This window comes from Periophthalmus magnuspinnatus, chromosome 6 (assembly GCF_009829125.3).
Source record: "Periophthalmus magnuspinnatus isolate fPerMag1 chromosome 6, fPerMag1.2.pri, whole genome shotgun sequence".
NCBI classification, from domain to species: Eukaryota; Metazoa; Chordata; class Actinopteri; order Gobiiformes; family Gobiidae; genus Periophthalmus; species Periophthalmus magnuspinnatus.
This window is the reverse complement of record NC_047131.1, coordinates 27,436,273-27,463,578: the sequence shown is the minus strand read 5'-3', so window position 1 is coordinate 27,463,578 and position 27,306 is coordinate 27,436,273. Positions and strand designations below refer to the sequence as shown.

At 38.9% G+C, this 27,306-nt stretch overlaps 4 protein-coding genes across 6 annotated transcripts in view; 3 read left to right on the top strand and 1 right to left on the bottom strand.

The window, feature by feature from the left end:
* The window catches only part of LOC117372256 (serine/threonine-protein kinase BRSK2), a 240,108-nt gene extending 237,649 nt beyond the window's left edge, over positions 1-2,459 (top strand). Inside the window, exon 19 of one of the 2 annotated variants that reach the window (XM_033968031.2) lies at positions 1,891-2,459. In XM_033968031.2, coding sequence (XP_033823922.1) covers positions 1,891-1,913 — 23 coding nt within the window. In that variant the 3' untranslated portion in view covers positions 1,914-2,459. Of the gene's footprint in view, positions 1-1,584 lie in introns of both variants that reach the window. The other variant, XM_033968030.2, reaches the window with a different exon arrangement.
* Positions 2,460-5,114: 2,655 nt separating this feature from the next.
* Positions 5,115-11,355, top strand: si:ch1073-416j23.1 (rac GTPase-activating protein 1). Its single transcript, XM_055222473.1, has 16 exons — positions 5,115-5,384; positions 6,022-6,224; positions 6,490-6,629; positions 6,695-6,767; positions 7,230-7,283; positions 7,366-7,479; positions 7,687-7,825; positions 8,128-8,330; positions 8,403-8,585; positions 9,721-9,816; positions 9,876-10,074; positions 10,226-10,328; positions 10,623-10,755; positions 10,877-11,018; positions 11,093-11,195; positions 11,262-11,355. Exons 1-16 carry the CDS (start codon positions 5,294-5,296, stop codon positions 11,305-11,307), a joined length of 2,022 nt encoding a protein of 673 aa, XP_055078448.1. The 5' UTR covers positions 5,115-5,293; the 3' UTR covers positions 11,308-11,355.
* A 1,062-nt stretch (positions 11,356-12,417) lies between these two features.
* On the top strand, positions 12,418-15,088 carry pex11a (peroxisomal biogenesis factor 11 alpha). The gene is made up of 3 exons (XM_033967948.2): positions 12,418-12,683; positions 12,757-12,872; positions 13,931-15,088. Exons 1-3 carry the CDS (start codon positions 12,628-12,630, stop codon positions 14,497-14,499), a joined length of 741 nt encoding a protein of 246 aa, XP_033823839.1. The 5' UTR covers positions 12,418-12,627; the 3' UTR covers positions 14,500-15,088.
* A 537-nt stretch (positions 15,089-15,625) lies between these two features.
* LOC117371908 (RNA polymerase II elongation factor ELL) lies at positions 15,626-26,287 on the bottom strand. 2 transcript variants are annotated; one of them, XM_033967583.2, is made up of 12 exons: positions 26,147-26,287; positions 25,594-25,641; positions 21,501-21,628; positions 21,212-21,366; positions 20,272-20,507; positions 19,686-19,810; positions 19,361-19,469; positions 18,376-18,748; positions 17,395-17,452; positions 17,053-17,224; positions 16,861-16,905; positions 15,626-15,961 (listed from the first exon to the last, which is right to left on the bottom strand). In XM_033967583.2, the coding sequence occupies exons 1-12, from the start codon at positions 26,282-26,284 to the stop codon at positions 15,851-15,853; spliced, it is 1,698 nt and encodes a 565-aa protein (XP_033823474.1). In that variant the 5' UTR covers positions 26,285-26,287; the 3' UTR covers positions 15,626-15,850. The 2 variants fall into 2 exon arrangements, with proteins under 2 accessions (XP_033823474.1, XP_055078395.1); XM_055222420.1 differs by having other exon boundaries at positions 15,644-15,961; positions 17,395-17,449.
* Between the last annotated feature and the right edge of the window lie 1,019 nt (positions 26,288-27,306).

The following is a 27,306-nucleotide window of genomic DNA, read 5'->3' as shown; positions in this document are numbered from 1 at the left end:
CTTGTTTTCTTTAAGCATAGCGAAACTGTTCCGCTGCCCCGTGTTCTGTTTGATGTGCATGCTTGCATTGTTAGCTGGAGTGTATAACAGACTGTTGTGCACAAATGCGTTGATCAAAGCTTGTCTTTTTGGCTCTGAGCTCAGTCCAAACATTACACGCTTGACTCGGTCCCAAAAAAAAAACAAAAAAACAGCACCCGATAGACAGACTCCATCATCACAGCTCCTCCAAGGCTCGTGCTGCTGTCACTAGGCTGGAATGGCACTGACAACACAGACGGATAAAATGAGTGGGAACGCTACAGTGGCATTTCTTTCTTGGAGTTTTTTTTGTTGTTCTTTCTCGTCATTTGCTGTTATGTGACCTGCTTTTGGCTGACTACATCTGCTTTAGTCTCTAGCACACACAAAATGAACACAGAGGAACTATTTAGACACTGAATTATAGCTTGATTTTTATGCCTGTAAGAGCAGCACTAAATGGAAAAAGTAGAAGGACACACATTTAAATTCTATAATGGGTAATGCTATTGTAATGTCTCACAATTTAGTCAGTTTTTAGCTTTAGTAAAATATCGCTGCAACTCTGTAAATTAGTATTAACAGCGGTCTCATGTAGATTTTTGATTGGCAAACCTCAAAAAGGAAACGTCGTCCCATCTTTTAGAGTTATTTTTAAGATATGAATGATAAATATAAATCAATTTTAAGAAAGAAGTACGACTAAGACTACGACTCAACTAGAACTAACTCGCATATAAGTAGTGGTGGAAGAAGTACTCAGTTTTGTTACTTAAGCAAAAGTACAGATACGAGGACAAAAAAACTCAAGTAAAAGTATCACTAGTATTAAAGTACTTGTTTAAAAGTATACTTAAAATGTAAAAAGTGACAGTATATGATGCTAATTTTAAGATCTAATAAAGTTTCAGATGTAGTGATTCTGAACAACTGAATCGTTCATTTTTCTGGCTGTTTTTATCTGTATATTTTTGCTCAAATTATGAAGTTGATAAAAAAAAATAAACCCCTTAGACTTTTCAGCAGGTTTCAAACAATAATTAAAAAAATAACTTTTACTTTTCAGTGCAGTAAAAAGTACAGATACCTGCTCTCAAGTATAGTGAAGTAAAAGTAAAAAGTATCCACGTTAAACTTGACTTAAGCACAAATTTTAGGTGTCTATACAGTACTTTACTACTTTTACTTCATTACATTCCACCACTGCATATAACCAGGTGTAAATTTCATGTAACCAAAATCTTCTTGGGTGCCACTAGAGGAGGTCAAAGTTCTCTCAGTTAGACACATCCCTCAGTTTAAACTCTGCATTACTCTCAGGCTCATATCAGTGCTTCCGTATCTGTGCATGGCTTAAATAAAAGTCACCGTGGCGTCTGCAGATCTGCTGTCGTTCGCTCTCTCTCCTCTTGTCAAGTGTCTTCCTTCTCTCTCCTGTGACCCCAGTGTTCACGTCCTGTCCTCTGTTCTTCTCTCCCTCTGCCCCGTGTCCTCTCTCCGTGTGTGCACCTGTAGGCAGCCCATTGAGTCACTTCTTTGACGTAATTAAACAACTCTTTTCAGACGAGAAGAACGGCCAGGTGCCCTCCTACGCGCCCAAGCACTGCCCCTCGCCCTCGCTTGTCCGGAGGCTTCCCGATCACGAAAACAATGACGCTAAATGTCCCCGGGCTAAGCTATCCGTGGCATCGGTCGGCACGCAGGACGAAACTTAGACCTCGCAAAGACGTTTTTCTATGAATGACTAAAGATATATTTTCTGAATGCACATCTCACTCCCCGGTCATCCATCACTTTTCCATAATCACATTCATCCGATTATTCCATGCTGCTCTAACCTTCCTATCATGTCAATTTTTCCATCACCAGGAATTATCCAAAAAACCTATTAAGGCGTTCCCAAATCTACAAACCCCTCCTTCGAAAGAGTGCCAAGAAAGATGGACAATTTTAGACGATGGAAGACAGAAGTACTTTTTTTTCTTCAAAGGAGTTACACACGTTGAAGGGGTTGCCATAGAAACTCTTCACTTCTAGCTGCCATTACTAGAAGTAGATCCCGTAGTCGTTAGTTTTTCCCATGTCCCATCATAGACTTGCAGTACACCGAACTAGACACAACTCAACGCACACTCCATACAAATCTACCAGTTTTCCTTCAATTGGAGACAAGCACTTCTTGGACATGTCCGGTATGCACAAAAATTCCAAATCTCTGGGATGTATTACTATGAAGAACAATTACAATTTACAGACTAAACATTGACTGATTTCGAGGAGGAGAGAAGGGAGAGGAGACCCGACACACAACGCCGACGCGGATTGCTTGCTGGATTGTAATGACTTTGAGTTCGCTTTTTAAATGTACTTTCTTTGTGAAGAACTTTGGAAAATATTGACTTTATTATGTATTATTATGATTATGATTATGATTATTATTAGACTTGATTCTATTGCTGCAAAATGCACTGGAATTGTGGGGGTGGGGAGGCGGGGAGGGGGGTGGAGCGGGGGTCGGGGGTCAGAGGTTATTATGATGATAGCATTATGGGTAAACGGTCGGGGTGGGTGACAATGTTGGGTATTTAAAATGAATGATCTATTCTGTACAGACGGATTTCTTATGTATAAAAAATGAAATGTAGTTGTGAGTTTAGATATATCGAACGGTCGGGTTGGAATACACCTGCACCAGCCTCATCATGTTTTAAAATTACTGTATTTTTGTTAGCGCATCATTTGTCTTACCTAAGAATTATGGTTATTCATCATCAATGGTTATCAATGGCATTCCTGTTATCTGTAATATGCCGCGCTTGTGTTTTATTTTATTTTTTCCATTCAATACCTCTCTCTTATAGGCTGCGCTCACACTGGAGCTGAAAATGACCCACTTCCGATTTGAAGAGTGTCCGTTTGACCAGAGTAGGCTCATCTATAGACCAAATACAGTTTTATACAGTGACGTTGGAATCGAAACCAAAGTATTGATCAATGTATTGGATCCTTGAATGTTATTTACTAATCTGAAAGTAGAAGTAAAGCATTGTAAAGGTTGTAAAAGTTGATCTGTAAAATGTGCATGGACTAGTTTCATACATGTCTTACTAGGGTTTGTTTACTCTGTCGCCATATCTTTTTGCTTTTCGTATTAGTCACAAAAGTAGGTGTTCAGTAGTGCAGTTTTTGTGTTTGTGATTGCGGTTATGTCTGTGTGATCCCTCAGTCGTCCAGGTTTGATCCAGAGTAAAAGAAAAATATAGAATCTGTCTGTTTGAGGAGCAAAACGTCTTCACTCCAGCGACTTTTTGTCCAGTTGACAGATTTTATATTTATCTTTTACTATGTTTATGGTTATAAAAGTGAAAGGAATAGTCTAATAAAGTCTGTTTTCAGATTAGGTGTTGAAAGAGGTCACGCTACTCAGAAAACTCAGGTTTGGGCCACTTTCCCTCCAGTGTGAACTCAGCCTTAAGTCTCAACTACCAGCAATAGGAGAAGAGGAACAAAAAAGTACAGTGACAAATGGATATTTTTGTATTCTTGTGCTTATTTATGTCTGTCATCTCACCTTCTGATTTCCTAATTTATTATAACTTGGCTATTTATATGAACAAAGCTGTTAGGTCAGTTGAATGTTATTTATTACCCTTGTATGTTTGTAAATGGGACATTTGAAGAAAAAAATGACCTTTTTTTCTTTATGTTTGGTCTGACTTAAACTGATTATGTGAACAACTCTTCTTCTTCTTCTCTGAGACGGAGAAATTGTCAAAGAAAAAATGTCATACCAGTAATTTAAGAATGTAGACTTAGCCTCTTTGGCAGAGGAATATGCTCTTCTGATAGTTCAGTTCTAGACATTGGATCAGCCTCATATCCTTGTGCGCATAGGCCCGAGCCATTGTAAATAGACAGACACGCCGTGGGGCTTGATTGTCTTCTCGAACCATGCTGGGGATTCCTGCTCTATGCTTTTAGCTTGTATTGCTGTGTGCATGTCAAAGCTTTTCTTTGCATGGCTTTCGTGTTCTTGTTCCATGCCAAACTCACTCCTCCTCTCAGCCTTCACGGAGCCACTAAACGCCCTTTTTGAAATGTCGGATGCTCCCTCTGTCCCTGATTTCTCACTCTATGTCTGCTTTTACCTTTGGCCTTTTTATTCTTATTTTCTTTTTTAAACTGTCCCTAAAGCCTTTCCCTTTCTCCTCCTCCTTATCTTGTGCACAACGTTTGGAAACGATGCTTCCTTTTTGACACTGTACCTCTCTCTGAAGGCTCGGAGCTCTTGGCTGTGTCTGCCTGTGGGTGGATATCAGTACTACAAAACACAAAGCAATACCCTGTTGTACACCCTTTTTTGTTTTCTACTATGGGAAGTTAGCAGCACTACAGACAGCTGACCACTCAGAGACCTCCGTGGTTCTCTGACAGAGCAGGAAAAATAGACTGATGTAATCCCCATATGACATAACTGTGAGCATCTTCAGTGCTGAACAATAAAAATCATTCAGTTCATTCTGGTGGCTTGTCTTTATGTGTGCAAAGTATGTGAACAGACCGGCATTGTTTCAAAATTTAGTAATAACTGCAAAATTAATGAAGGAATCACATGAAGGTGTAAGTATGAATGCAAAACCAATACATCTGAGTATTTTGAAACTCACCTCTGTCTAATACGAATGTTTAAATTATTTACCTTTAAATTCATAGCATGTCTTTAGGTTTACCGTCTATAATCATTCACACATGTATGCTAGATCTTTTCAAAATTACACTATTTAACAATAATAACCTATTTAACAAGTAGCTTATTTACTCATTTCAGTAATAGCTACGCACAAATATCTCTTACAATACCCTCACAGAGTTACAATTCTAGATTTTGAGTAGAAGTACCAGAACATTGTACAATTTATTATACATTAGCTCCCTCTAGTGACTAAATATGTTCATTAAACCTCACACATTGCTCCCTCTGGAGGACATTGTGTGTAATTACAGACACAAAAAGGGGAGAGTCAGATGGAGGTAATGAGAGCCAATCAGAGCATCTCCAGAAGTCACATGTCCCTCTGCAGCTGAAACTGTTCACCTGATGAGAGTTTGAAAACAGGAGCAGGTGAGAACCACTTGGAACTGAAAAAAATCCAGTCTAAATCAGACCCAAACAAGCCTGGCCAGACTATGCACTTAAATGAATCAGGTCGACAGTTTTCGAGTGTAAGAGAAACCCTGTTACAGTCCAAGTCTGCTCAGATCCTGCTGAGAGATGGGGGAGTCTCGGGCTGTGGTAGAGGAGCTTCTGTCTCTGTGTTTACAGAGAATCTCTCTGGAACAGTCGTCCATGAACACTGAAATGGGTAAGTTATTTTATTATTATTAAGGATGTTAAGGCCCATATAATATGACACTTGCACGACTCTTAATATTTATTGTTCAATTGTAGTGTGAATAAAGGTATTTTCTCATTTCCATTTGTCTATACGAGGCTATTTACTGTGTCTTATTTGGTCATATATCTGTTGTCTTTACAATTTGGTCTCATATCCTCTGCAGTCAGAGTAATTTCCCTTGTGGATCAAAGTGTAAGTTTTGAACATGATGAAGTTAAATTCCCAACCTGCTTTAACACGTCAACTTTGAGTTGGTTAATGTTTTCTTCCTTACCAACAGGCAAAGCAGGTATCAGAGGGCTTCAGGGCCTCAGGACTATGAGGTCCTGGAGGCCCCCTCACAGGGGTCTGACGGCTTAAATATATTCAAACTTGTCCTGACCTGAGATATTTGTCATTACATTCAATATAAGAGATGTAATACATTATAGTAACTGAAATAATACTAACATTGTAACAAATCTGTTACAGTCAGGAGAGATTCTCTGCTTAGTAATGGGCCTGAGCTGTAAGTCTGTGTGAAATCTGTGACAAAAGGAGCTGTGACACAGACTATGGAAGCCTATGTGATCTTCAAGTTTCTGATAACTGAATGTTTGTCAAGAGTTTCTGGAGATGACAAAGTCGTTTGAGTCCATGAGGAGGCGTTGTTTCACCGCGGAGTCTGAGTTAAAGAAGTACAAAGAGCTGCTGGTGAAGTCAGACGTTGCCAAAGCAGCTCTGGATGTGAAACTGAAGCACGTGAGGAACCAGCTGGACCTAGAGATGCAGAAACGACTGCGAGTGGAGCGGGACTTTCAGTACCTGGTGAGAGATACTACAAAGTGCATCAAATTATTAGGACGACACATTTGTTTACTACAATACTACAGACTACAACACATTGATCTAGAGACGAGAAATATTTTGTCTTGGTTCAAAGTACTCTGTAGTATCTGTGTTCACTGGAACTGTACTGCTGCAATTTCTATTTTTTCCATTGTTTATTTGTAAAACTACCTCTGGATGTGATTTATTTTTTTATCAGTCAGTGGTGTGTCCTCAATATGTTGTGGCCTGTGTTCTCCTGCAGCAGAGGCAGATGCAGCTCATGTGTGACATTCTGGTCCAAGACTCTAAGTCCAGCTCCTGTTTAAACGATGAACAGAAGTCTCTCCTCGCCACGTTTGAACACAAGAACCAGACCAGCGCTGTCCACAAAACAAGCAAGAGGTACCAGGACCAGACTGGATCTGAACCAGGTCTAAGACGGCTCTAACTGCAGTTCTTTTTGTCAGGTTGTCTGTGATCGACGAGTCCTCATTTCTGTCTCACTCTGACATCAGCTACGACCGAACTGACGACGATGTGGTATTTTTTTTTATTTGAACAATATACAATGTAACTTTCTGTAAAATATGGATAATTAATCCTAAGAAACATGAACAAATCTAGACGATTCAGATTTTTAGGGCTGCATAATACATCACAATCAAATCAAAATCCATTTTTAGTCGATTCAATTGTAAAATTGGAAATACTACAATTATTTAGATAAATGCTGTTTCTGTAGTTTAGATCTCTACAATAATGTTTTGAAATTCATGGGATTGTTGTATTATTTCATAATTTTCAGTCCTCTCTTAAATGTTGTTGGTTGTGGAGTTATTTAACAATGTGCACTCTGAACACAATTCTACCTTTTTCAGCCTATATTACATGTCTATATATCACAATACTTCAGGAAAATTGTGATTTTGTTTTTATGTTTCCCCCAAAATTGTGCTGCCCTATGTGATTATGATGAAGTTCTAACCATGGTCTTGGTTCCAGGACTTGGACTCTACAGTGATCAAGCCCCTGAAGTCCAGAGCCAGAGAGCGGCGGGTCAGAACCTTTCACTTTTCATTACCACACAATCCATCAAAGATGTACAACTGTTGGAGTAACCTGTGTTTCTATTGGTCAGCGATCTTCAATGGGTGTGGTCTCCACTGCTAATGGGTCAGTGGGAAAGAGGCTTAGAACCAACATCTCCACAGAGATCCAGACCCAGGTCCAGGACATGATGCACCTGGAGAAGGTACAACTGTGTCTCCTGGGACAGGGTCATGTCCTGCATGTGTTCCTCTGTTAGTTTAGATGTGTTTTTCATAGCAGAAGAGAATTGGTTTATTAATACTAGGTACATTTTTTTTATTAGGTTTTGTGGAACGTAAAAGAATTATATAAAGTCAGAAAACAAAAAGTAGAGGTTTTATTATAATGTTTTAAATTTGTTTATTTTTAGGAGGTGGAGACTATTGTGAAGGCATCAGTCTGCACCCCAGAGTCCACTCAGATCCACATGGTGGTGGGGATTACGCAGGAGAACTCAGAGCAGAAAAAGGGATCCAGACCAAGTCTGGAACTGGCTGCAGTTGATGCAGGTACTTGCTCTAATTGGTCAGCCCTCTCTCTTTTTGTTATCTCTTCTCTGGTTGATTGTTTCAGTCTGTTCTGTCTCTCTGGGCATGACGAAAGATGACCAGAGATTCTGAGGAGAGGAGGTAACCAATCAATTAAAAACAGACAAATGGATTTAGTTACATTTTATAGGAAATATTTAAAGTGAATAAGTGTACATGGATTGGGATTAAACTCAATTGTGATCTTGTGACTGACATTGTTCTGCATATCGCTCTGTCTTCATTCTTTTCCAGCTGTTTGATTGGGTTGCTCTCTCTTGCAGACCAGACATCAGTGTGGTGTCCTTCTGAGGAGACTCTGGAACCAGAGACTGTGACCCGGACTGAGGACTTCTTCAGGACCAACTCCAGCTCCAGCACTTTTTCCAACATCTGCAACAGAACCTTCATCCAGACGCCCTGCAAGACCGACTGCAATATGAACAATAACACAACCGGCACAAAACACGTGTTCATCTCCAAAACGGTACCAATCATTTAGTCCGAGCTTAGTCCTGGTTTCTGCCTTGACCGAGTTCTAATGTACCTGCTGTTGAAGGTGATCCGTCCAGAGTCGTGCTATTGCTGTGGGAAGAGAATGCGTTTTGGTAAAGCGGTGGTGAAGTGCCGAAACTGCAGAGTTGTGGTTCATCCCGAGTGCAAGAGCAAGTGTCCCGTGGGCTGCTCCTCAATGGGACCTACTGCACCAGGGTCTCAGACCAAACCAGGAACAAACAAACCAGTGAGTTCAGACCAGGTTATCAACAAGTTTTTGTTTTGTCTAAAGAAACAATGTTTGGAGATTTATTCTTACGTTTTGGTGAAACATCCATGCTACAAAATGGTTGTGTGGTCATCACTTGGAAACGTTGGGGTCTGCTACTTGCATTCCTTTAATACTGTGGAACATTCCAGGTGAAGCAATAAACATATTTTCGATTTATTCAGTGACAGGTATTTTTTATTGCTCAAAAAAAACAACTTGGATTGCAGTAAAACTTTGCCTATAGCAAAATTAGTACACAAAGTAATTCAAAGTGCTTTACAGAATAAGAAAGATATTAAAAATCACAATACAACAAATCAAAACATAATCATCATAAAATGTAAATAAAATGATTAACTAAAAATTATTTGTTACATTAAGCATAGCAAGTTTCAGATTAGTTTCAGTAGGATGTTATCGTCTTACAAGGAATGTGAACTAAATTTCTCTGATTGAACTGTCTAACTGTCCTTCTGTTAATCAGTTTATGTGATGTAACTGTAGATATGGCTCAATCTCAGCCTGATTATTATCTTTATCATAACTGTATGTTCTGAGAAAGCAGGGGCCCTGTGTGTTCTAGCTCTTGGTGATAACAGCTCTGGGGGGAAGGCAGGGAAGGGTGAGGAGGGGGGACCAGGTGATGGACCAGGTGAGGGACCAGGAGGTGGGGCAGGGGGAGTTTGGGTGAAAGTCAAGGGGGGGTTGGTGGGTATGGGGGAAGAGTTCAGCATAGTTGATGCCGGAACACTTGATCGCGCTTATATTGGGTGTGAGGGGAGCCATCTTGATTCCTGACCTGATGAGGCGTTCTAGATGGTTGGGAAGGTCCATGGGTGAAGATGGGGAGGAAAAGGAGAGTGAAGAGTTTCTAGAGGGAGTAGATGTAACAAAGGGGACACAGGGCTGGTCTGCGGGCAGGGGAGGTGAAGGGGGTGCTGCTGGGACTGTCACAGGTAAGTCCAAGGCCTGTAACGATTGACCTGGGGGAAGTGACGCCGGTGATGAATCCTTCACTAATGCCATACAGCGGAACATGAGAAGCAAAGCATAACATCTCCATGGAAATAAGTTATAAAACATAAAATATTGTCTTGTTATTTTGGTCCAGGGCTCGCTGGAGAGCTTCTGTCCCGTGGGGCGCCCCAGAGTCCCCCTGCTGGTCGTGGAATGTATCTCAGAGATTGAGCGCCGTGGTCTTAAGGAGGTTGGTTCTCCCTTTTCTATTCCTCCTGTTTTCCTGATATTTTCACCTGTTTGTTTCAGAGGGGGTTGTACAGGGTTCCTGGGGGCGACAGGGCAGTGAAGGAGCTCAGGGAGAGGTTCCTTTCTGGAAAAACATCTTTGAACTTGGGGAAGGTGGAGGATGTGCATGCGATCTGTGGTCTACTCAAAGACTTTCTCAGGAAACTCCCAGAGCCCCTCATCACGTTTCGTCTGCACCCACGTTTCATGGAGGCTGCAGGTGATAAGAGCTGGTCAAAACAGTAGATTATTTACTCATTTTTTATCATAACAGACTAATCTAAATGTGCCAGAACGCTGTGGAAGAGCTTATGTTTGGCTCATGTCTGCAGTTTTGCTTTATTTATCATTGAATACATTTGTTTTTCCAGAGTTGGAGGATGAGAGTGGAACTGTAATTCTCTACAAAGCCATTTCTGAACTTCCTCCACCCAACAAGGACACTCTGGCCATCATCTTGCTGCACCTGCACAAGTACATGCATGTTTTGTTTTTTTGTTAGATATATTTTAATAAGACAAAAACAAAAGGACAAACAAAGCATAAGGTAAATTCTGCATCCCCTACCCCACCTCCATGTGTCCGATATGTGTCATACATAGTTTATCCAGTTGTTTTTGTGTTACGTACATGCATCTTAACACAAACTTGTGCGTCTGTGCCATAAATGCACCATTCAGTTTACCCACTTGTGTCCAACGTTCTCATTTTATTCATCACTTTGTCTCCTACTTCCTTGCCACTTCTCAATCTCTCCTTGTGTCCTAGAGTGATGGCGAGCGCTGAGTGTCACATGGACCACGGTAACCTCTGTCGTGTTTTTGGACCAACTTTAATTGGACACGCATTAGCAGAACCATCTCCCACAACAATAATGAAAGACACGGCCTCGCAACATAAGGTCAGACTGAAACCTGTCCTAATCCTGTTGTAGATCTGCGCCAAAACCACAAAAGGACCAATTCGGGGTCAATAAAGATCCCTTTAAGCCTATGCAAAGTTCTTCTGACCCTCTGTTGCAGGTGATGAGTCGGCTCCTGTCTGTTCCTGTTGATTACTGGAAAAGAGTTCTGTCTCAAACTGAGCAAACTCCTACATCTGCTCCCTCATTGGCCAATGGGACCCCAACCTGTGTGAAGACGACCAATCAGGATGAAGGTATGTGTGACCTTATTTACATAAAACTCCATAATCCTCCTCCATAAAAAAAGGTTAGTTTAATTATAAATATTGCACAGGTCGTTTGTTCAAACCACTGACATCTCCAGAACTCAGCTCGTACAAAAACCGCCAAGGTTCTATAACAGGACGATTACGCAACTTGGGACATGCCGGCAATGTGTAAGTGAAATTCCAATCCCAAATCCTGAAAACATGTTCAAGTAAAAATGGGTTTTGTTCACACAGCGGCCGAGGTGATCCCAGTAGACGCTTCTTCACGTCTCCAAGTTGAACAAAAAAAAAAACTCTCCAGAGAAATGAGCTGTGTGGAAAAGTAGCTACATTTTAAAAGAAAAGTAAGTTATGTTTGTTGGAATAAATAATAAAGTGTATTTGAACTAGAAGTGGTGTCTTTCTTTGTATATTCAACCTAAGACACTGTGTTTTTAACTTCATTTTGTGTGTTTTGACCTCATATTACAGCAGATCATGGTAAACCCAAGCCTCCAAAAGACTGACTTTCATGGAGCCCATTGAGTTTTTACAAAATTTAATGGCTTTGTATTTGTATATTGCAGCCCAATACAACTGCAGTATTATCCATGCATTATAAGGACATTTCCATAGGTTGTGCATCATGATTTGAATCCTAATTTTTCCTGTTGCGACCGAACTTGTGTAAGGTCAGGGAAGTAACAAAGAAAAGAGAAATTGGTAATTTAATGAACAGGGTTGTAGGAGGTAAACTAAACAAAAGAGATCTAAATTACTTCAACAGAAGGTAACTTGCAAGGTTTTAACTCTTTAAGTTTAATTAAGACAAATTTTACAGTAACATAAAATATACAACAAACAAGTTAGTACTGACAGTTGAGTGTGTCAAAAGAGTCACTTCCACATTAGTGATGTAACAAGAGACACACACAAAATGGCATACTGGCCACACAAACTTGTTCCTTTTAAAAAAAATAAAAATAAAATAAAATGTCCAAACAATTACACAAAAATATTAAATAAATTGTGAAATAACCCAAAATATCACACACAATAGAGATGTACAATTACAAATAAATAAATTCAATTGTTAAAGGATTTCCAGAGTTTAGAACTTGCTTTTATGGTTGTGAAATTATGCAATTACATAAGAGAATAAAAGGGATTGAAATACAACGAATTTGGGTTTTTGGCTAGAAAATTTACAACAATGAATATATTTTGATAGAATTAGGATTAGAATCAAGAATGTGTTTTTTTTTTTTTTGCTACAATATCTTTTTCGAAAACAAAAAGTCTTAATATTTCTATTACTGAGCCCTGCGCGCGTGAGAATGTTGTGGGCGGGGCATAGTGCAGGTGGGCGGGGCTAAGGTCCTTCCGCAAACCTGTCCGACTCGAAACAAGTGACACCGGTATGTGAAGCGTGCGTCTCATTTGAAACTAAACTGGAAATAAAGATGAGATTTTTAACCACACGACCATGACACGTGTAGGTTTAACTTTAAGACTTTTATAGCTGAATATTCCTGATGATGGTGGTTGTTTAGGTTTATGTTTGTAGCAAGACTGAAGAGCTGTTATTTCTGTAAGAACAAAGTGTACTCTGGACTCAGCCATGGAATCTGTGCTGAAATTAACAAATCAAAGTCAAGGAAGAGATCGCATTTTTCGGTAAGCATTTGTTTTTGTTTTATATCTTTAATATTTCCAAGCAAACTGTTGATAATTGTGCTTGTATTTGCAGGACGACCCAATATGCATGCGCCTTCAGCTCATATCTGCTCAGAAACCATCCAGACAGAAAGGAGCTGGTGGGGAAACTGAAAAGTCTGGAGAGCAACATGAGTGCTGGACGAAAGTGTAAGAATCCTGGGAATTATGAGAGGAAATTATACTCCTAATCCCCAAAGAGCGTTAGGGTTAATCTTGTTACAGATAAGGATTTAATTTTGTACCTTCTACGTTGTGTCCTTGGCCTTATATGACAGCAACAGTGACTTTACAAATAAAAGAGTGTAAAAAATGATTAAAAATATAAATCGGTGAATTGTAATTTGAGCAGTAGGATAGAACATTGTTAAAATTAAACTTGAACAGCCCATGTCAAGATTTCAAAACTCTCTTCCAGCTGGTTCATTGAACTTTGTGCAGAGTACTAGATATTTTTTAACAGTATTACCTACTTTTCTGCATGTGTCCTTGGCCTTTGAACAGGCACTCTACTGTGGTGTGGTGTGAGGACTTGAATAGGGAATAGAAATGCGATACATAAACAGTGGAAGGACACAAGTCAGACATAAGACTCTAGCTACAATGGTTGTTCATTAAAATACTATAGGCAGGGAAAGGCAAGTTTATTTGTATAGCACAATTTGTACAAAAGATAATTCAAAGTGCTTTACAGAATAAGAAAGACATTAAAATCACAATACAAACAAATCAAAACATAAATAGTCACAAATGATCATCATAAAATGAACATTAAAAGAGAAGAGTGAAGAATAAAAACCTTTCAGTCATATGCACAGTTAAACAGAACCATTTTGAGCCTGGATTTAAACGATGTCAAAGTAGAGGCCTGTCTCACATCTCCAGGAAGACTGTAGCTGCATAAAACTGAAACACTGATTGTCCATGTTTAGTCCTGACTCTGGGCGCCAGCAGGAGGCCGGTCCCTGAAGTCCTCAGAGTGTGAGATGGTTCATGTGGCACTAACATGTGGGAGATGTACTTTGGTGTTAGGCCATGGACTTGTTAACAAACAGAGCTGCTTTAAATGTGCTGGTACTATAATTGAATATATATTATATTTAAAAGTAGGTATCCAAGGTATTAAACAAATTATTCTGAGGTTTTACTGGGTCAAAGACAAATGATGATTATGCTCTGCTCTAACCTTCATTCCTCTCCTTTGTTAGTGTTCAGATTGGGGAACACACTGAACTCCATTGACGCTGCTAAACGGACCGTGCACATTACTGACCCGGTGCTCCGTGTCTCACTCACTGCAGCTAACCTCGGCCGGGCTTTGTACTTCATATGTGACAACTTACTCTGGCTCCGAAACGTGGGGCTCGTCCGTGATATTGACAAGGAGCGCTGGAGCCTGCACGCGTCACGTTGCTACCTCCTCTCTCTGATTATGAACCTTATCAGAGATTCTTATGTAATTGGTCAGTTAATGGTCCAAAGAGCCAGAGATAAGGAGTTTCAAAGGAAGATGGACGCACATCTCCGAGAAAGCACTGAAGTAGCAGAGGCTGTGGTACCTCAGTTAGATGCACTGCTTTTTCTTCTTCTCCACATAATTAAATCACATCCTGCCGTGGCCCTGGATACATTCAAAAATATATGTGATCTATTTATTCCACTGGATAAATTGGGGATTTACCAGTCTAACGCAGGGGTTGTGGGGTTCTGTGGTCTGCTATCTTCCATAATTGGAATTGTGACATTGGTGCGACCAAATTTGAAAATTAAACCATGAACAAACCTATTAAATTATCAGGCACTGTTAAAATATAAGACTTAAATGTAGTTTTATTCATTGGTCCTGCTAAAAAGTGAAAGTAGGCAAGATTCACCTAAAGTGCCTTTAAGTCAACAACCTCAACTAACCTCACGGTGCTACAGCAGGGCTACGTTTCACCTGGGGATACTTCATATTTATTTGACAAAGAGGGCACAGTGCAATCGTAGTTGCACAATAGTTTGACTGTTTAACACTGTGTGACACTAAAACTGGTATAAACTGAGACATTACTGACTAGTTAACGTGCTGCTTTGACTGTTTGCGATTTAACAGTATTGTGATTTTTGTATTGTAAGACTTCCTTGAAAAATTAAATTCCATGGACCATGATCTGTCGGGAAAAAAATGAAAATGCAAAGCCAGTCTTAATCTTAAAAAAGTGCACAAGTTGAAGGGAATCTAACTTATTTTGTAACATGTTCACGATGAATGGAGCGGTGTAACAGTTTTATGACACTGAGATGGAAACGGGAACATTGTCATTTTCTAATAATTGTACTTTTTGTATACATTTTTAATAAACACAAAGTGAATTAATGTCTCTAAATGCAGTTGTCTGATGGTGGCTACAACTGCACACAACCCCTTACTTAAATATTTAATTTATCCAATCCAATTTACTATTATTACATTGTATTTCTATATGTTTATTATGCATGTATTTATTTTGTTTTTAATGTGTATTTATTACTATAAATACACATTAAAAAAGGGGGTGAAAATTAAAAAGAGGGGAAAAATGTGATTGGATTGTAAACTGTAAAGCTGCAGTTGAGATACTTGGATTGGATCTTTTTTTTTTTTTTAGATCAAATTTTTATTCATGTGCTACATCACCAGTATTTAATAGCGCTAATCGATATACTGAAACTGACTAACGATATCGGTACAAGCAAATCTCACCATTTATCCTTATGTTAAAGTCAGTTTAAATATCTCGAAAATCTGCCCTGACACAAATCAAAACATATAAAATAAAATCACATATTTTGTTCAAGGTTGATTTATTGTTCTTACATCAACCTCGATAAACCAGTATAAAAAATAAGTTGGGGTAAAAAAACGTTTACAAAATGTATCTTTATCTGAGACGGTTGTGAAGTTTCTGACATCTTTGTTTTTGAAAAGGCACTCACAGTTGATAATACATGTGTAGATATTTTGTTTTGATATGTCTGACCTTTACATCACTGGATTTATCAACACTAAATGATTGTGCGGTCAATTTGTGAGGCAGTAGAAACGTGGCGAGCTCAAAAATAGCGTGGTTATCAGTGCGGGAGAGTTTCTGATGTAAAAGAAAGGACTATGTAAGGCCATGCGCTCGGTCGTAATCCATGATCAGGCTTTTGATATGTGACAGTTTGTGGTGGAGGTACTGGCAGCGCCTCTTCTCATCCCGATAACCAGGGAATCTCTGAAACCAAAGAGCAAAAACAATTACATTTCAAGTTTTAAAAAGTCAAATGATTCATACAGAACTAACCACTAAAATGAGTTTGTTTTTCAGACTATATTTTTTAAATCTTTATTCCAGTATCACCTCCTGCTTCTTTACTTGTATAAAATGTGCCTGTTTTTCTTGATTCAACAATGATTTTATGAGAGACTAATCATGGTATGGATAAATTGTATGTTTATATAATAGTCTATACTTGATGCTCTAGTGTACATTTATCAAACTCAAGGCCCGCGGGCGAAATGTGGCCCTCCATATCATTTTATGTGGCCCTCGACAGGGTAAATTAAAAGGTATGATGGTCTTAAAATGTCATTTTATCATGAGACACACAGTTACACAGCCATGTTTTTACATCTTTGCAAATGCATAAGTAATAATTGCAATTTGAAACAGTTAATTAACAATTTTAAAAAGTAGCTACATTTATTTTACATTTGGCCCTTTGACGGCAGCCATTTTACTGATGGGGCCCTCGGTGAAAATGTGTTTGACAGCCCTGCTTTAGTGTAATTTCATATTTATTTTTTTCATCTCGGTGAAGAATCGTCGTGCCCGGAAACATTGACGTCAGAATCCTTGTAAAAGTGGACTCTTGGAACATTATGTCAAAAATATTGTTTTTGTCAGTTCTCCACAGACATCTCTTGAAAGTTTTGAATAAAGGGCAATCCCAACGCTCCAGAACATGATTTAAAAGTTTAGTTAAAAATATATAAGACGAATGATCCGGGCTCGACTTATGGGATGCTGTATACTGGGCTGGATGAGTTTTATTATGTGTTAGAAATAAGTTATTACATATTTATGGTATACATGTCTTTTTTCTATAAATATAGGACTCCAAATACACATACCTTTTTATACTTCTTGTACTTCTGCAGAATCCTGTCTTCCATAAGCTGCACAGTAACAGTTTGGTTAATTACTTTTATTTCAAACATGACAGAACTCTTAAATAACCAAACATGAAACAACAATTGAAAATGCAGAGTATAACAGAATCATTATTTTACAGTCCTGACTTGGCGCTTGCTCGCTGAAAGTACCTTGTGTTCCTGAGTTCCTGGGGAGAGGGAGTTGATCTCGGAGGCCATCTGAATGAAAATGTCCGTGACTGTCCTGATGTGGTCGTGAAGAGCCCTGTACTCGCTGTATTCTGCGCCGAAATCCTCCTGGTACTGCTGCCTCTGCTCCATCGAGGTGACAGTTTTGTATTTTCTGAAAGGACAAACAGATCCATGGACTGTCTTTACCCTTAACGTCCTCAAGATGGCGCCACAGATCAGTACAATTATATAGTAGATGTGGCGCAGTAATAGTGAGAGACAGAAAACACACAGATATTTTGTGTTTTCGTAGAGATAAGACCAGAGTATTTTGTATCTTACATTAAATAGTCAGGCAGGTCCTCGGTGATTCGACCTCGTGTGCTCTCCTGCTCTCCTTCTGTGAACAGCAAATATAAAAGTAAATCCTCTGCCGTGTTACTTTACAGATCTGTGGAGAGGCGAGCCCACTCATAATAAGAATGCAACGGTATATTTGAGCAATAAAAACATTTCTCCGCTTCGTAACATTCCCGGCAAAGCAATAACATCTCCGTGAAAACAAGCAGTTGAGTATTGCCATTAGAAAAGTTGTAAAAAGTCAAAAGTTACATCTGTCAACTGTTACTTTTGAGTTTTACTATGGATCAGACCTGGACGACTGAGGGATTACACTGACATTAGAGTGTCCTTTGAACATTATTGCGTAACACCTTTCACACACAGCTCTTTATCAGATTAATTCCCCGTCTGTCATTCTTGATGGTAACTAGAAAACTAAATATAAAACAGTATAGGAAGTACTAGCTCAGTTGGCCGTTTTTGTCCACTGATCTGAAGGATGGCGGTTCAAATCCCGCTCTCCACATAAATAAGTCATGTTTGCACTGTTGTTCTGATGCTGCTGTTGTATATATTTTCTACCTCTAAGTATTTTATTTTATTTTTAAGCATATCTTTTTTTAACTTTGTGCATGCCCTTATTTGTATTTATTCAGTGTAAGTTCCTAGTTTGTGAGCTTCTGATTCTGAAATACCACTGGTAGAGGAGTCAGATTTGCGGTGCGATTCCAGCTCCCACAAATGAATACTGTTGTTGTTTTTCTTGGGCAAGACACTTAACCCACCTCACCCCCAGTGTCTTTGTACGCCGGTGTATGAATGTGTGTGCAGTTCCTTGATGTAAAGCGCTTTGAGAGGCTAAAACGTGGAAAAGCTCTATATAAAAATGGCCATTTACCATTGCTGTAACAATCAAATCATTGCAAGGAATAAGGCCTAAATATTCTTCAATACAATCCCCAAACTAATGATGTCGTTTACCTTTAGAGTTTTCTTGTGTCGTCTGATGTGGGCTGCTTTCGATCCAGTCCGGTTTCAGTCGCGCTCTCTCTTTCCCTTTATGCTTTTTGTGTTTCTTTTTGTGTTGGCTGTTTGTAAACTCGGCGCAGGGGCTGTGTGTGTGGGGGGCTCTGGACAAAGGCGACGCCGGCACTGTCCTCTCCGTTTGTGGCGACGCGCTCGCTGTGGTGGACTCTCCCGGTTTGTGAGGGGAGTACAGGGGGAAAGATGTAAACTCCACTCTCACATGTGAGTTCTCTGTGTTACAGGGGGACGTGGTGGTGTCCTGGCTCAGATCCAGTCTCTGTTTCTTTGGGGTTTTACAGTTAAGAAAGGCGGGGTTCAGGGGGCGTTTCTAAATGACAAAAAGAAAAAAATTAATTAAAAATGCTTGCTTAGGCTGTAGCATTCACGTGCTGCTTTGAATTTTCACAGTAAATAAAAAAATACACTATACACAAAATGGTGAAAAAATAATCAGACTCTGTTCCGTTCAAAGAGTAATATTACCTGCAATGAAATGAATTAAATAACTAGATTTTCATACATTAAGCTTTAAATAAATACATAAGTAAATAAATAAATATGAAAGTAAATATCCAAGTAAATATCTAAGTAAGTAAATAAATTATAATATATTTTTATGAGATAAATTATTTAAAACAACAAAACAAAATGGTGTAAAAAGTAATCCAACTCTCCTGTTTACAAGTAATATTACCCTTTATGAAAATAATTAAGTAACTAGATTTTCATACATTAAGCTTTAAATAAATAAATATCTAAGTAAGTAAGTAAGTAAATAAATATATTTTTTACGAGATAAAATATTTAAAACAAATTATGGAGTAGAAAAACAAAATAAGTAGAACAGTTTGGCCCTAAAAATAAACGCTCAATTCAATTTCCTACATCAAGATTCTCACCAGCAACAATCCTAAACGTAAAAAAGTATTGAAACACCTACCACTGTTTTAACCGGACTCAGCTGAGAGGGGGAGTCTCCAGGAGCTCTGAAGGACGAGTGGTTGGACTGAGGACTCCTGATTTGCCCGATGTGAAGAGGCGGAAGTTTCCTGAAAAGAGATGAACGACGATTATTTCATCTGGAATATATAACTATATTGTTTGCGACTTGTTGAACACAGAACGATAGCAGGTTTATACAAATCCTGACTAATTTAGGCTACGTGTTTCGCTCAAAGACAAAAAAGTAGTGGCCACCTCCTGCACCGCTGAAGCCTGCATTGGGAGGCTATAGTTTTTTATTTTTACATTATTGTGATACCCACTTGATGAGCAGCCTGTGGATCAGTTGTCTCTCCTCCTCCATGTACCCCGGCCAGTCTTTCTGCACTTGTCTGTACAGCTCCTCCTTCAGAGAGTAGCTGTGGTCTTTTGGATTCAGAGTGCCAACCTAAAATATAACAATTCCTTTATTTTCCATATACAATATCGACAATAAAAAGACGCATTTTACTTTCTCAATTCAATAAGATTATGGAAGTCTTAGATGATTGTGCCGTAAGCTTTTGGACAATGAATGTTCGAAGCATCTCTCAAATAACTGACCACATGTGCAACGTTGTTAAAGGTTTACTAAGAAACTTCTGCTATTACACTTCAGACTAGGTATTTACATTCTACTTTTCCTTCTTCTGTGTTGACCTGGTTTAGACTTGATTTATTTACCAGCACAATTTTCAATCTAGGCTGCTTTTATTTAACTCTTTGCTTCTCCGAATGGTTGTAAATGCTTTTAATCTTAGTTTTAAATTGGCACTTTAATACTTCTACTTAAATCAAACTGTTACCTACTGCTTTGGTAATACTGAATATTTTTAAAGCATATTTCTGGCATTACTTCACCCATCCCACCTCGTCCAGCACCGCGCTCAGGTCAGCCTTATCCTTGGGGGTGAGTCCTTCCCGCTCGAGGCTCCGCAGCAGCTCAGGTTTGCGATAGGGCTTCAGGGCCAGCAGATGAATCACACGCTCCAGCAGAGGGCGCTGTGCCGCAGGGCTGGGGGCCAGGTTTCTCTTGTAGCTTGGAGAGAGTTTGTTGAATCCATCTGAGACCAGAGTCTGCTTCCTCTGGACCTTCACAAACTTACCTACGAGTAAAACAGGCTGAGATTAATTGGCCGTTACAAAGAAATTGATCTAAACCTGCTTTTCCTCAAAACTTCAACTTCGGTTTTGACTTTCTTTCTTTACTCTTTATTTGTCAGGGACCATGTACAAATTCATGAATCTTACAAAAGAAGAGATGATTTGTACCAGATTTAGCTACTGCTACTTTCCCTCTGCAGTCTCTGAGCAGGTGAACACATTAAAATACACTTTACAATTACATTATAAGAGTAAGAGTTTATCATTGACACTTGCAGTAAAATACAATAAATATCCTCATGTTCAGTACAGTATGTTTCCCACAGTCCAAACCAATTTAAAAAAACAACAACAGCAAGAAAGTTTTTGTGGGATATAGAAGCAAAAATATATATTTCATGTAATGCAGAAAACAGACTGTCCTTATTTTTAGATGATGATGTAGCAAACGTTTAAAATTATATTAAAAAAGGTCGAATATCTAGTTTTTGCTCAGTTCATCAAACACAGACCAAGCTGCAAAAAGCACTATTAATGCTGTTATAGATGTTTTTCCTTCTTTATTTTTGAACAGAAAAGTACAAAGTACTATATTGAATTACATGATCATGAGTTACCATTGATTAGACTTGACCAAACTCGAAATATTTGTACTAAAATTATATCCTGTAAGGTGAAATGATAAGACGTGTTGCTGTGAACTGACCAGGTGCAGGTTTGATTTCAATAGCGGAGCGGCTCCAGGTGTCCTTCTCCACCTGGGACATGCGCTCGCGGGTCGTCTGATACGAGTCGTCTGTGGCACAAACCGTTATCTTGTCCTGGATACTACCCCTGCCCTCCAGGAGATCCTTGCCCTCCCTGGAGAAGACAGAAAAGAAAGAGGAATTTGACTTTAAATAAATGGAAAAAGCTGCTCTTCAGTCTCCTCACACTATGATAATTATTGCGGTGTGATTTGGACCCTTAAAATGAAAGGGTTTAAAATGTCTTACCCAGAAACATACTGTTGGACACAGACAAAACTGGATTGAGGTTTCTCTTTGCTTTCATTGGACAAGTAGAAGGAGAAGACTCTAAATCCATCTGGATACTCGGGGGTAGGCGCTGGGATCTTTAAGTACTGCCAATACGAGAAAGAGGAGATGTCAGACAGTGAAGCAACTACATTTAAAATTCAAAAATAGCTTCGAAGCAAATGCTAAGATCACATGTAATTAATTGTAATTTTTCATTAAATGTGTCAATCAAGTGTTCTAGAGTCAATCCAAACTGGAGGATGTATGTTGGGATCTGGACAATCCTAGGCCTGTACTCTCCAGAGGAACAGCCCACTTACTTGTTTATAGTCAGTGGTGGAAAGTGATGTAGTAAAGTACTGCACTTAAGTAGAATTTTTGTGTATTTGTACAGTACATTTGAAGTAAGTGCATTTTACAAAGGATATCTTTTACTTTCACTTCACTACATTTGAGGGTAGTTATCTGTATTTTCTATTCCACTACATTTTTGTGGAGGATTGAAAAGTAAAAAGTACTTATTATATGATTTAACAGGTTATTTTTCCATTTCTGTGCTAACATTCTGACTAAAGGTTTTGCGTTCAAGCTTCGACATTGAGCAAACAAAAAAAAAATGCACAAAATTCATGAGAAAAAATACGAAATTGATTCATATTATTACTGCTGACCAAAATATGTATCATTTTTAATCAATATCACTACATTTAACACTTAAATTATTGACACTTTAGCAAAATCTGCGTGACACACTTTTACTTTTCACTCTAAAACCGCAAAATTTGTGTGACATACTTAACTTTATTTGTGATACTTTTATTTGAGTAACTTTTTGAGTCTGTCTCTGTACTTTTACGTAGCAAAATTGAGTATTAAACAGCGCTATGATTAATATAAGGTTCCCCGTGGGCCGTCAGAGACATAACAGTGACATAAAGTGCGTTGGGGGGACTTGAGTGTCTGCCGCTTCACTTCTCCCTCTAACGTGATTGATTATGAGGTGGTGGGCTGGGAGAGCCGTGCCCCTGGCAGATGTGGCCGGACCACTATAGCTGCTCTGTCACAAATGCCCAGTCATGCAGCAAAGCCACAAGCAGGTTTTTTTTTTTTTTGCAAACACACCCCTCCTCCCCTTTCAAAACCCAACGCATGCCACTCACCCTACCCCCATTGTCTCCTCGCTCTCCCGCATATGCACAGTCAAAACAAAACATGAAGCTACCCCACAAGGCCATGGCCACTTAAAAAAAAAAAAAAAAAATTAGGTCAGAACGGTGAAGCTGTCAACATTCTCATGAACTGGATGAGAGGTCGACTGCCTTGTCTGGGGCTTATACTAATTAAAAAGAATCAGCAGTTCTGTGGTAAACGCCTTGTTGATGACGAAAATCATTTATAATCACTAGAAATAATGAGCTCTGCAGGACGTCAAGATGAATCAGTGTTTTCAAATAACTGCAATTATAAATGGATAAAAATAAGTGTTATATAAGTCTGATTTAAACGTAATAGGCCAAAAATGTCACGCCATGTCCCGTACCTAATCACGCTTCTCTGTGAACGTGCTGAGTGATGTGGCAGAAACTAATCAACAGTTTTATTCTGTGTGTTGATCAGTTTGCAATGCTTTTTCTTATTAAAAAAACAAATAAATATGTAAAAATGTATGTAAATCCTAATGTGCTGTAGACTGACTTTTGATCAGTGCCATTTAACACGTAAAATAGTCGATTTATTCCCCCGTTATTCACACGTGCTCCATATAGGACAGCCACAATAATTACTGTATCGATTTTTCGCTCAATATATTATAAATGGAACAATAATTTTTGGGGGTCAGTGTTTATCGTGGTACTTTTTCTTTGCAGTAGTGGAAAATTTGTGGTCATTTTTCCAGCAATATGAGCTGAATTATGAGCTAAAATTACACAAACTAAGTATTTTCTGCTGCATTTTGCTATTTATTCACACAGCTCAACTATATTTAACAATATTGTACAGTTAGAATATGTTTTGAAGTAAATAATTCTGCTTTATGGTTTGGTTTCAGTGTTATAGTTTATCGTTTATCTTGATTTCAGCAATACATCGCAATACAAAATGTGTTATTGTTAATGGCCTCGCTCCAAACCGCATACTTTTACTGTCTGGTTCTTGATTAAAAACCCTCGAGCTCCGCGTTGATAATTTGACACGAGTGGATCTCAGTTTGATTAAACCTTTCTTAATTGCTCAGCCTTCCTCCTGGTGAGCCGTAACTATCACACGCTCGTACAAACGCAATCGCAGCGGCAGTGAATTCGACCTGGCTGTTAACTGCGCTCTGCACCCGACACTTAACATTTAAATTCTAATTAGTGTCACTGGGGTCAGACTGTTTCAGAGAGGCTTCCTTCTTGCCTGTGTTGTGCTATTTTGTGGTGGTTTTGTCACACGAAGGTAGTTTGAAGTTTAGCCAGAATTTCTTGTCAAGTCAGAGATTCGTATTTGCTTTAACAAACTTCACTATCACCTTTCTCAGCACGGAAGCAGACATTTTAGTAGTATTTTAGAAGCATTTTAGTCGAGTAAGATAGTAGAGTAAGATTTTGGCTTGGGTTGAATGCAATTTTAAAAACGAATGCCTTGATTTTGTGTTTTCGAGGTGAGAAATGCACAAACTAAACCAGAAAAAGAAGAAATGACCGGCTGAAACAAATGCATATAATATAAATACATTTTTTCTGTAACTATTCCACTAAAATGCCTTAATTAAAGCTATTTTAATCAAAAACATAGCAGTTTCCATGATGGTACATTCATGGTTAACTAAATTCTACTAATATTTACAGAGAAATACAAATACTATGCCATTTGTTAAGAAAAAAAGGTGCATTTTAGTACTATTTTATTACAGTATTACTACATTATCACGTTATCTTGATGTATTCTCAAACGGTGCAGCCTCCCAGGAGCTGTAGGGTCTATGTAGATTGTTTTTGCTCCTTTCACAGAGGGGGGTTGGTAAAAGGCATGGAAGCCGAGGGGGTTGTGGGGGGGCAACAGGGGATGGGCGACTGACTGTTATGCCAAGCAACGCAAGAAGACACCCCCAACCCCCTCCTAGGACAGACATGACTGGAGTACCCTTTTCATTCAAGGATTTGTAAGGCTTTGTAGCACACGGATCTAAACCCACAGGATATAATAAAATTTCGCTGATGTAAACAACAACAGCAGCGGTTAAACTTGAGCGACCTAGAATCCACTTGTGAATACTGTGCGATTCAAGCTTGTTTGCTATAGTAATTTGTGTATAATGTCTCAATAATGAATCTATTTTCTGTTTCTCTTTCATACATTTTCGTTATTTACTATTGTTCGTGGAAGTCCTGTGTCTGGATGACAATAAACACAAAACATCACTGCGTTTAATAACTGAAATACTACAGTTTTAGTTTGAGAGCTTAGTGTAAATCCACAGCAGGGTTCGTTTTGTTGCCAAATACAATAGATATTTCTATCCTGGCCTGCATAACTAGCATATTTTATCATTGTTTTGCCTATTTGAAAGGTTTGAAAGCTAAATAAACATGAAAAGAAAGGGGACGTCATGAAGAGGAGATCACGTGTTGCTTTTTAAGAGGCACAGCGCGTAGATGATGTTAGTTATGTTTACGTTAATGGTGTTTTATAACCGTAACACCCATAGGGAATTGAAAGGGAAATAGAAAGTTAAGGCTAAGATATTATTCTAATATTTAATCTACCTATCATTTCGCTCATAGTACACACAGTCACTATCACGAACATCTGGACAAGCAAAGCAAGTTATAGGAAGTGTTTATGTGCATCGCTAACTCCACAAACACACCGCAGAGGCCAAAATCGTCATGCAAATTTAAGCAAGATGTCACTCTTTTAGCCGCTGATAACTTCTTTTCGCAATTTAAGTCTGGACTATTCCTACAAGTTCACTTCTATATCATGCTAAGTCTTTAGAATTCATACTTTTGAAGGTTGACCGCTGATCACAGAGAAGATCACGTGTCGTATAATTGCACTGTGAAGTATTTTGAAAACTTTTTACCCCCTGGTTTCCTGTGAAGCAGATGGTCGGCCGCTGGGAGAGGGACACCTGCGAAGAGACAAGGCTGCTCACTGTGATCTGAGAGATAGGAGGTCAAAAATGAAAGAAAAACATGCTCAATATGTGCTGTGTGTCAAATATACTACATGATTTAATAAACTGCATTGATGTATGTGCTTTAGCAGGTATAAACTACAGCGGATGTGAGAGATGAGGAAGCTGAGGATGAAGACAGGTGATTCTTTTGTGAAAAACAAGTCTGGATGAATCCTCCTCTCACCTGCCCTGCCCTTTAATGTGTCTCTCCTCTTGCTCTCTCTTTTTTATCTAGTTTGTATGCTTTTATAAAGAGTCACAGGCAGTAGATTCACATGGACAATGATCTCTAGTCTTGTGCAAATCACTTTCACCATATTTTTCTGTAAGGCCCCTGTTTCAAACTTTAGTTCAAGAGTTGTTTTCAGCGCTTGTAGATTAATTAAGTGAACGGGAATCACGCAGTTTGAGTCCCCCACACGCTCTGCACGTCCCTAAACGTGTCCACGGGCCTTACCTTGACGCTCTGGTAGGTCTCCAGGGTCCGCAGAGCCGTGTCAGTGAGTTTGACGTGGTACAGGCTCTGGTTCGTAAAGCCTTTGTGGATCTGTCCGCAGGAGAGTCCATACCGATGCTCCTGCCTCAGCGCTGCCATTTCTCCTAATGATGAAAGCTATTGGCGACATTCAGCCCGTGACGTCACATCAGGGGGGACTCGAGGGGGCGGGGTCACGGCGCGTGGAGGGACGCACGGTGTTTGCACGCGCGCTGAAAAAAAAAAAATAATAATACTAACGAAAAACGTGAGCTAGCTTTGAAATTTTACTAAATATAATCAATATGTTTCATGAATGAGTATTTTTATATGTTTTTTTTGACGGCACAAGAGCAAGTTTCACAGGTTTGTTATAACCCGCACGTGCACTGATAGTTACACACACTTAAACACACAGTGGAATAGCAACTTATTTAAACTGCATTCTGTAAAGCAATCTATTTTTAATAACTAGATATAACTCCTGTATAAAGTGTAGATCTCCTTCATATTTTAATTTCGCATTTGACACATTTTTATTCTTTATTTGTGGCGAAATCTCACACCTGTTTTGATGCTGCTGTTGTATATATTTTCTACCTCTAAGTATTTTATTTTATTTTTTAAACATATCTTTTTAACTTTCTGCATGCCCTTATTTGTATTTGTATTTATTCAGTGTGTTTTATGTTGCACTTTATTACCGTAGTAAGTTCCTAGTTTGTGAAATGTGTACACAGACGATGGCAATAAAAGTCTAATGATTCTGATTCTTCTGATTCTGATCTGAATCTGATTCTGACTGAGCTCATGTCCAGGAGGAAAAGGCAGAGGGACCCAAACTTTTCTGGTGGATGGACACTTCCCTGTATCCATGAAGATGTTAGTGCTAAGTGCTTTACAGGTCAGATCTGCGGAGAGGTGACCCTGCTCAAAGTAAGTATACATGTCTAATAAAGCTTCAGACAGATTTTTTTTGAAAAAAAAAAAAATATTTTGCATCTTTTTCAAGGAAATTCTTTAGCAATAAATGTAAATTATATATTGTGGAACATTACTAGTAAAATAATACCATTTACAATAGCAAAGCAGGAGCTGAACAGTTACTGCAGTAAGTCTCTCTCTCTATATATATACAGACT

Bases quoted from the DNA above. Each gene is read 5' to 3' on its own strand.
- pex11a (XM_033967948.2), top strand. From the start codon at position 12,628: ATGGAATCTGTGCTGAAATTAACAAATCAAAGTCAAGGAAGAGATCGC. The intron at 12,684-12,756 runs GTAAGCATTTGT...TTGTATTTGCAG, and splicing joins GGAAGAGATCGCATTTTTCG to GACGACCCAATATGCATGCG. The intron at 12,873-13,930 runs GTAAGAATCCTG...CTCCTTTGTTAG, and splicing joins CATGAGTGCTGGACGAAAGT to TGTTCAGATTGGGGAACACA.
- si:ch1073-416j23.1 (XM_055222473.1), top strand. From the start codon at position 5,294: ATGGGGGAGTCTCGGGCTGTGGTAGAGGAGCTTCTGTCTCTGTGTTTA. The intron at 7,826-8,127 runs GTACTTGCTCTA...TCTCTCTTGCAG, and splicing joins ACTGGCTGCAGTTGATGCAG to ACCAGACATCAGTGTGGTGT. The intron at 10,756-10,876 runs GTCAGACTGAAA...CCTCTGTTGCAG, and splicing joins ACACGGCCTCGCAACATAAG to GTGATGAGTCGGCTCCTGTC.
- LOC117371908 (XM_033967583.2), bottom strand. From the start codon at position 26,284: ATGGCAGCGCTGAGGCAGGAGCATCGGTATGGACTCTCCTGCGGACAG. The intron at 19,470-19,685 runs GTGGGTATCACA...ATCTCTTTTCAG, and splicing joins ATCCACAGGCTGCTCATCAA to GAAACTTCCGCCTCTTCACA. The intron at 16,906-17,052 runs GTACTTTCAGCG...GTTACTGTGCAG, and splicing joins CAGGAACTCAGGAACACAAG to CTTATGGAAGACAGGATTCT.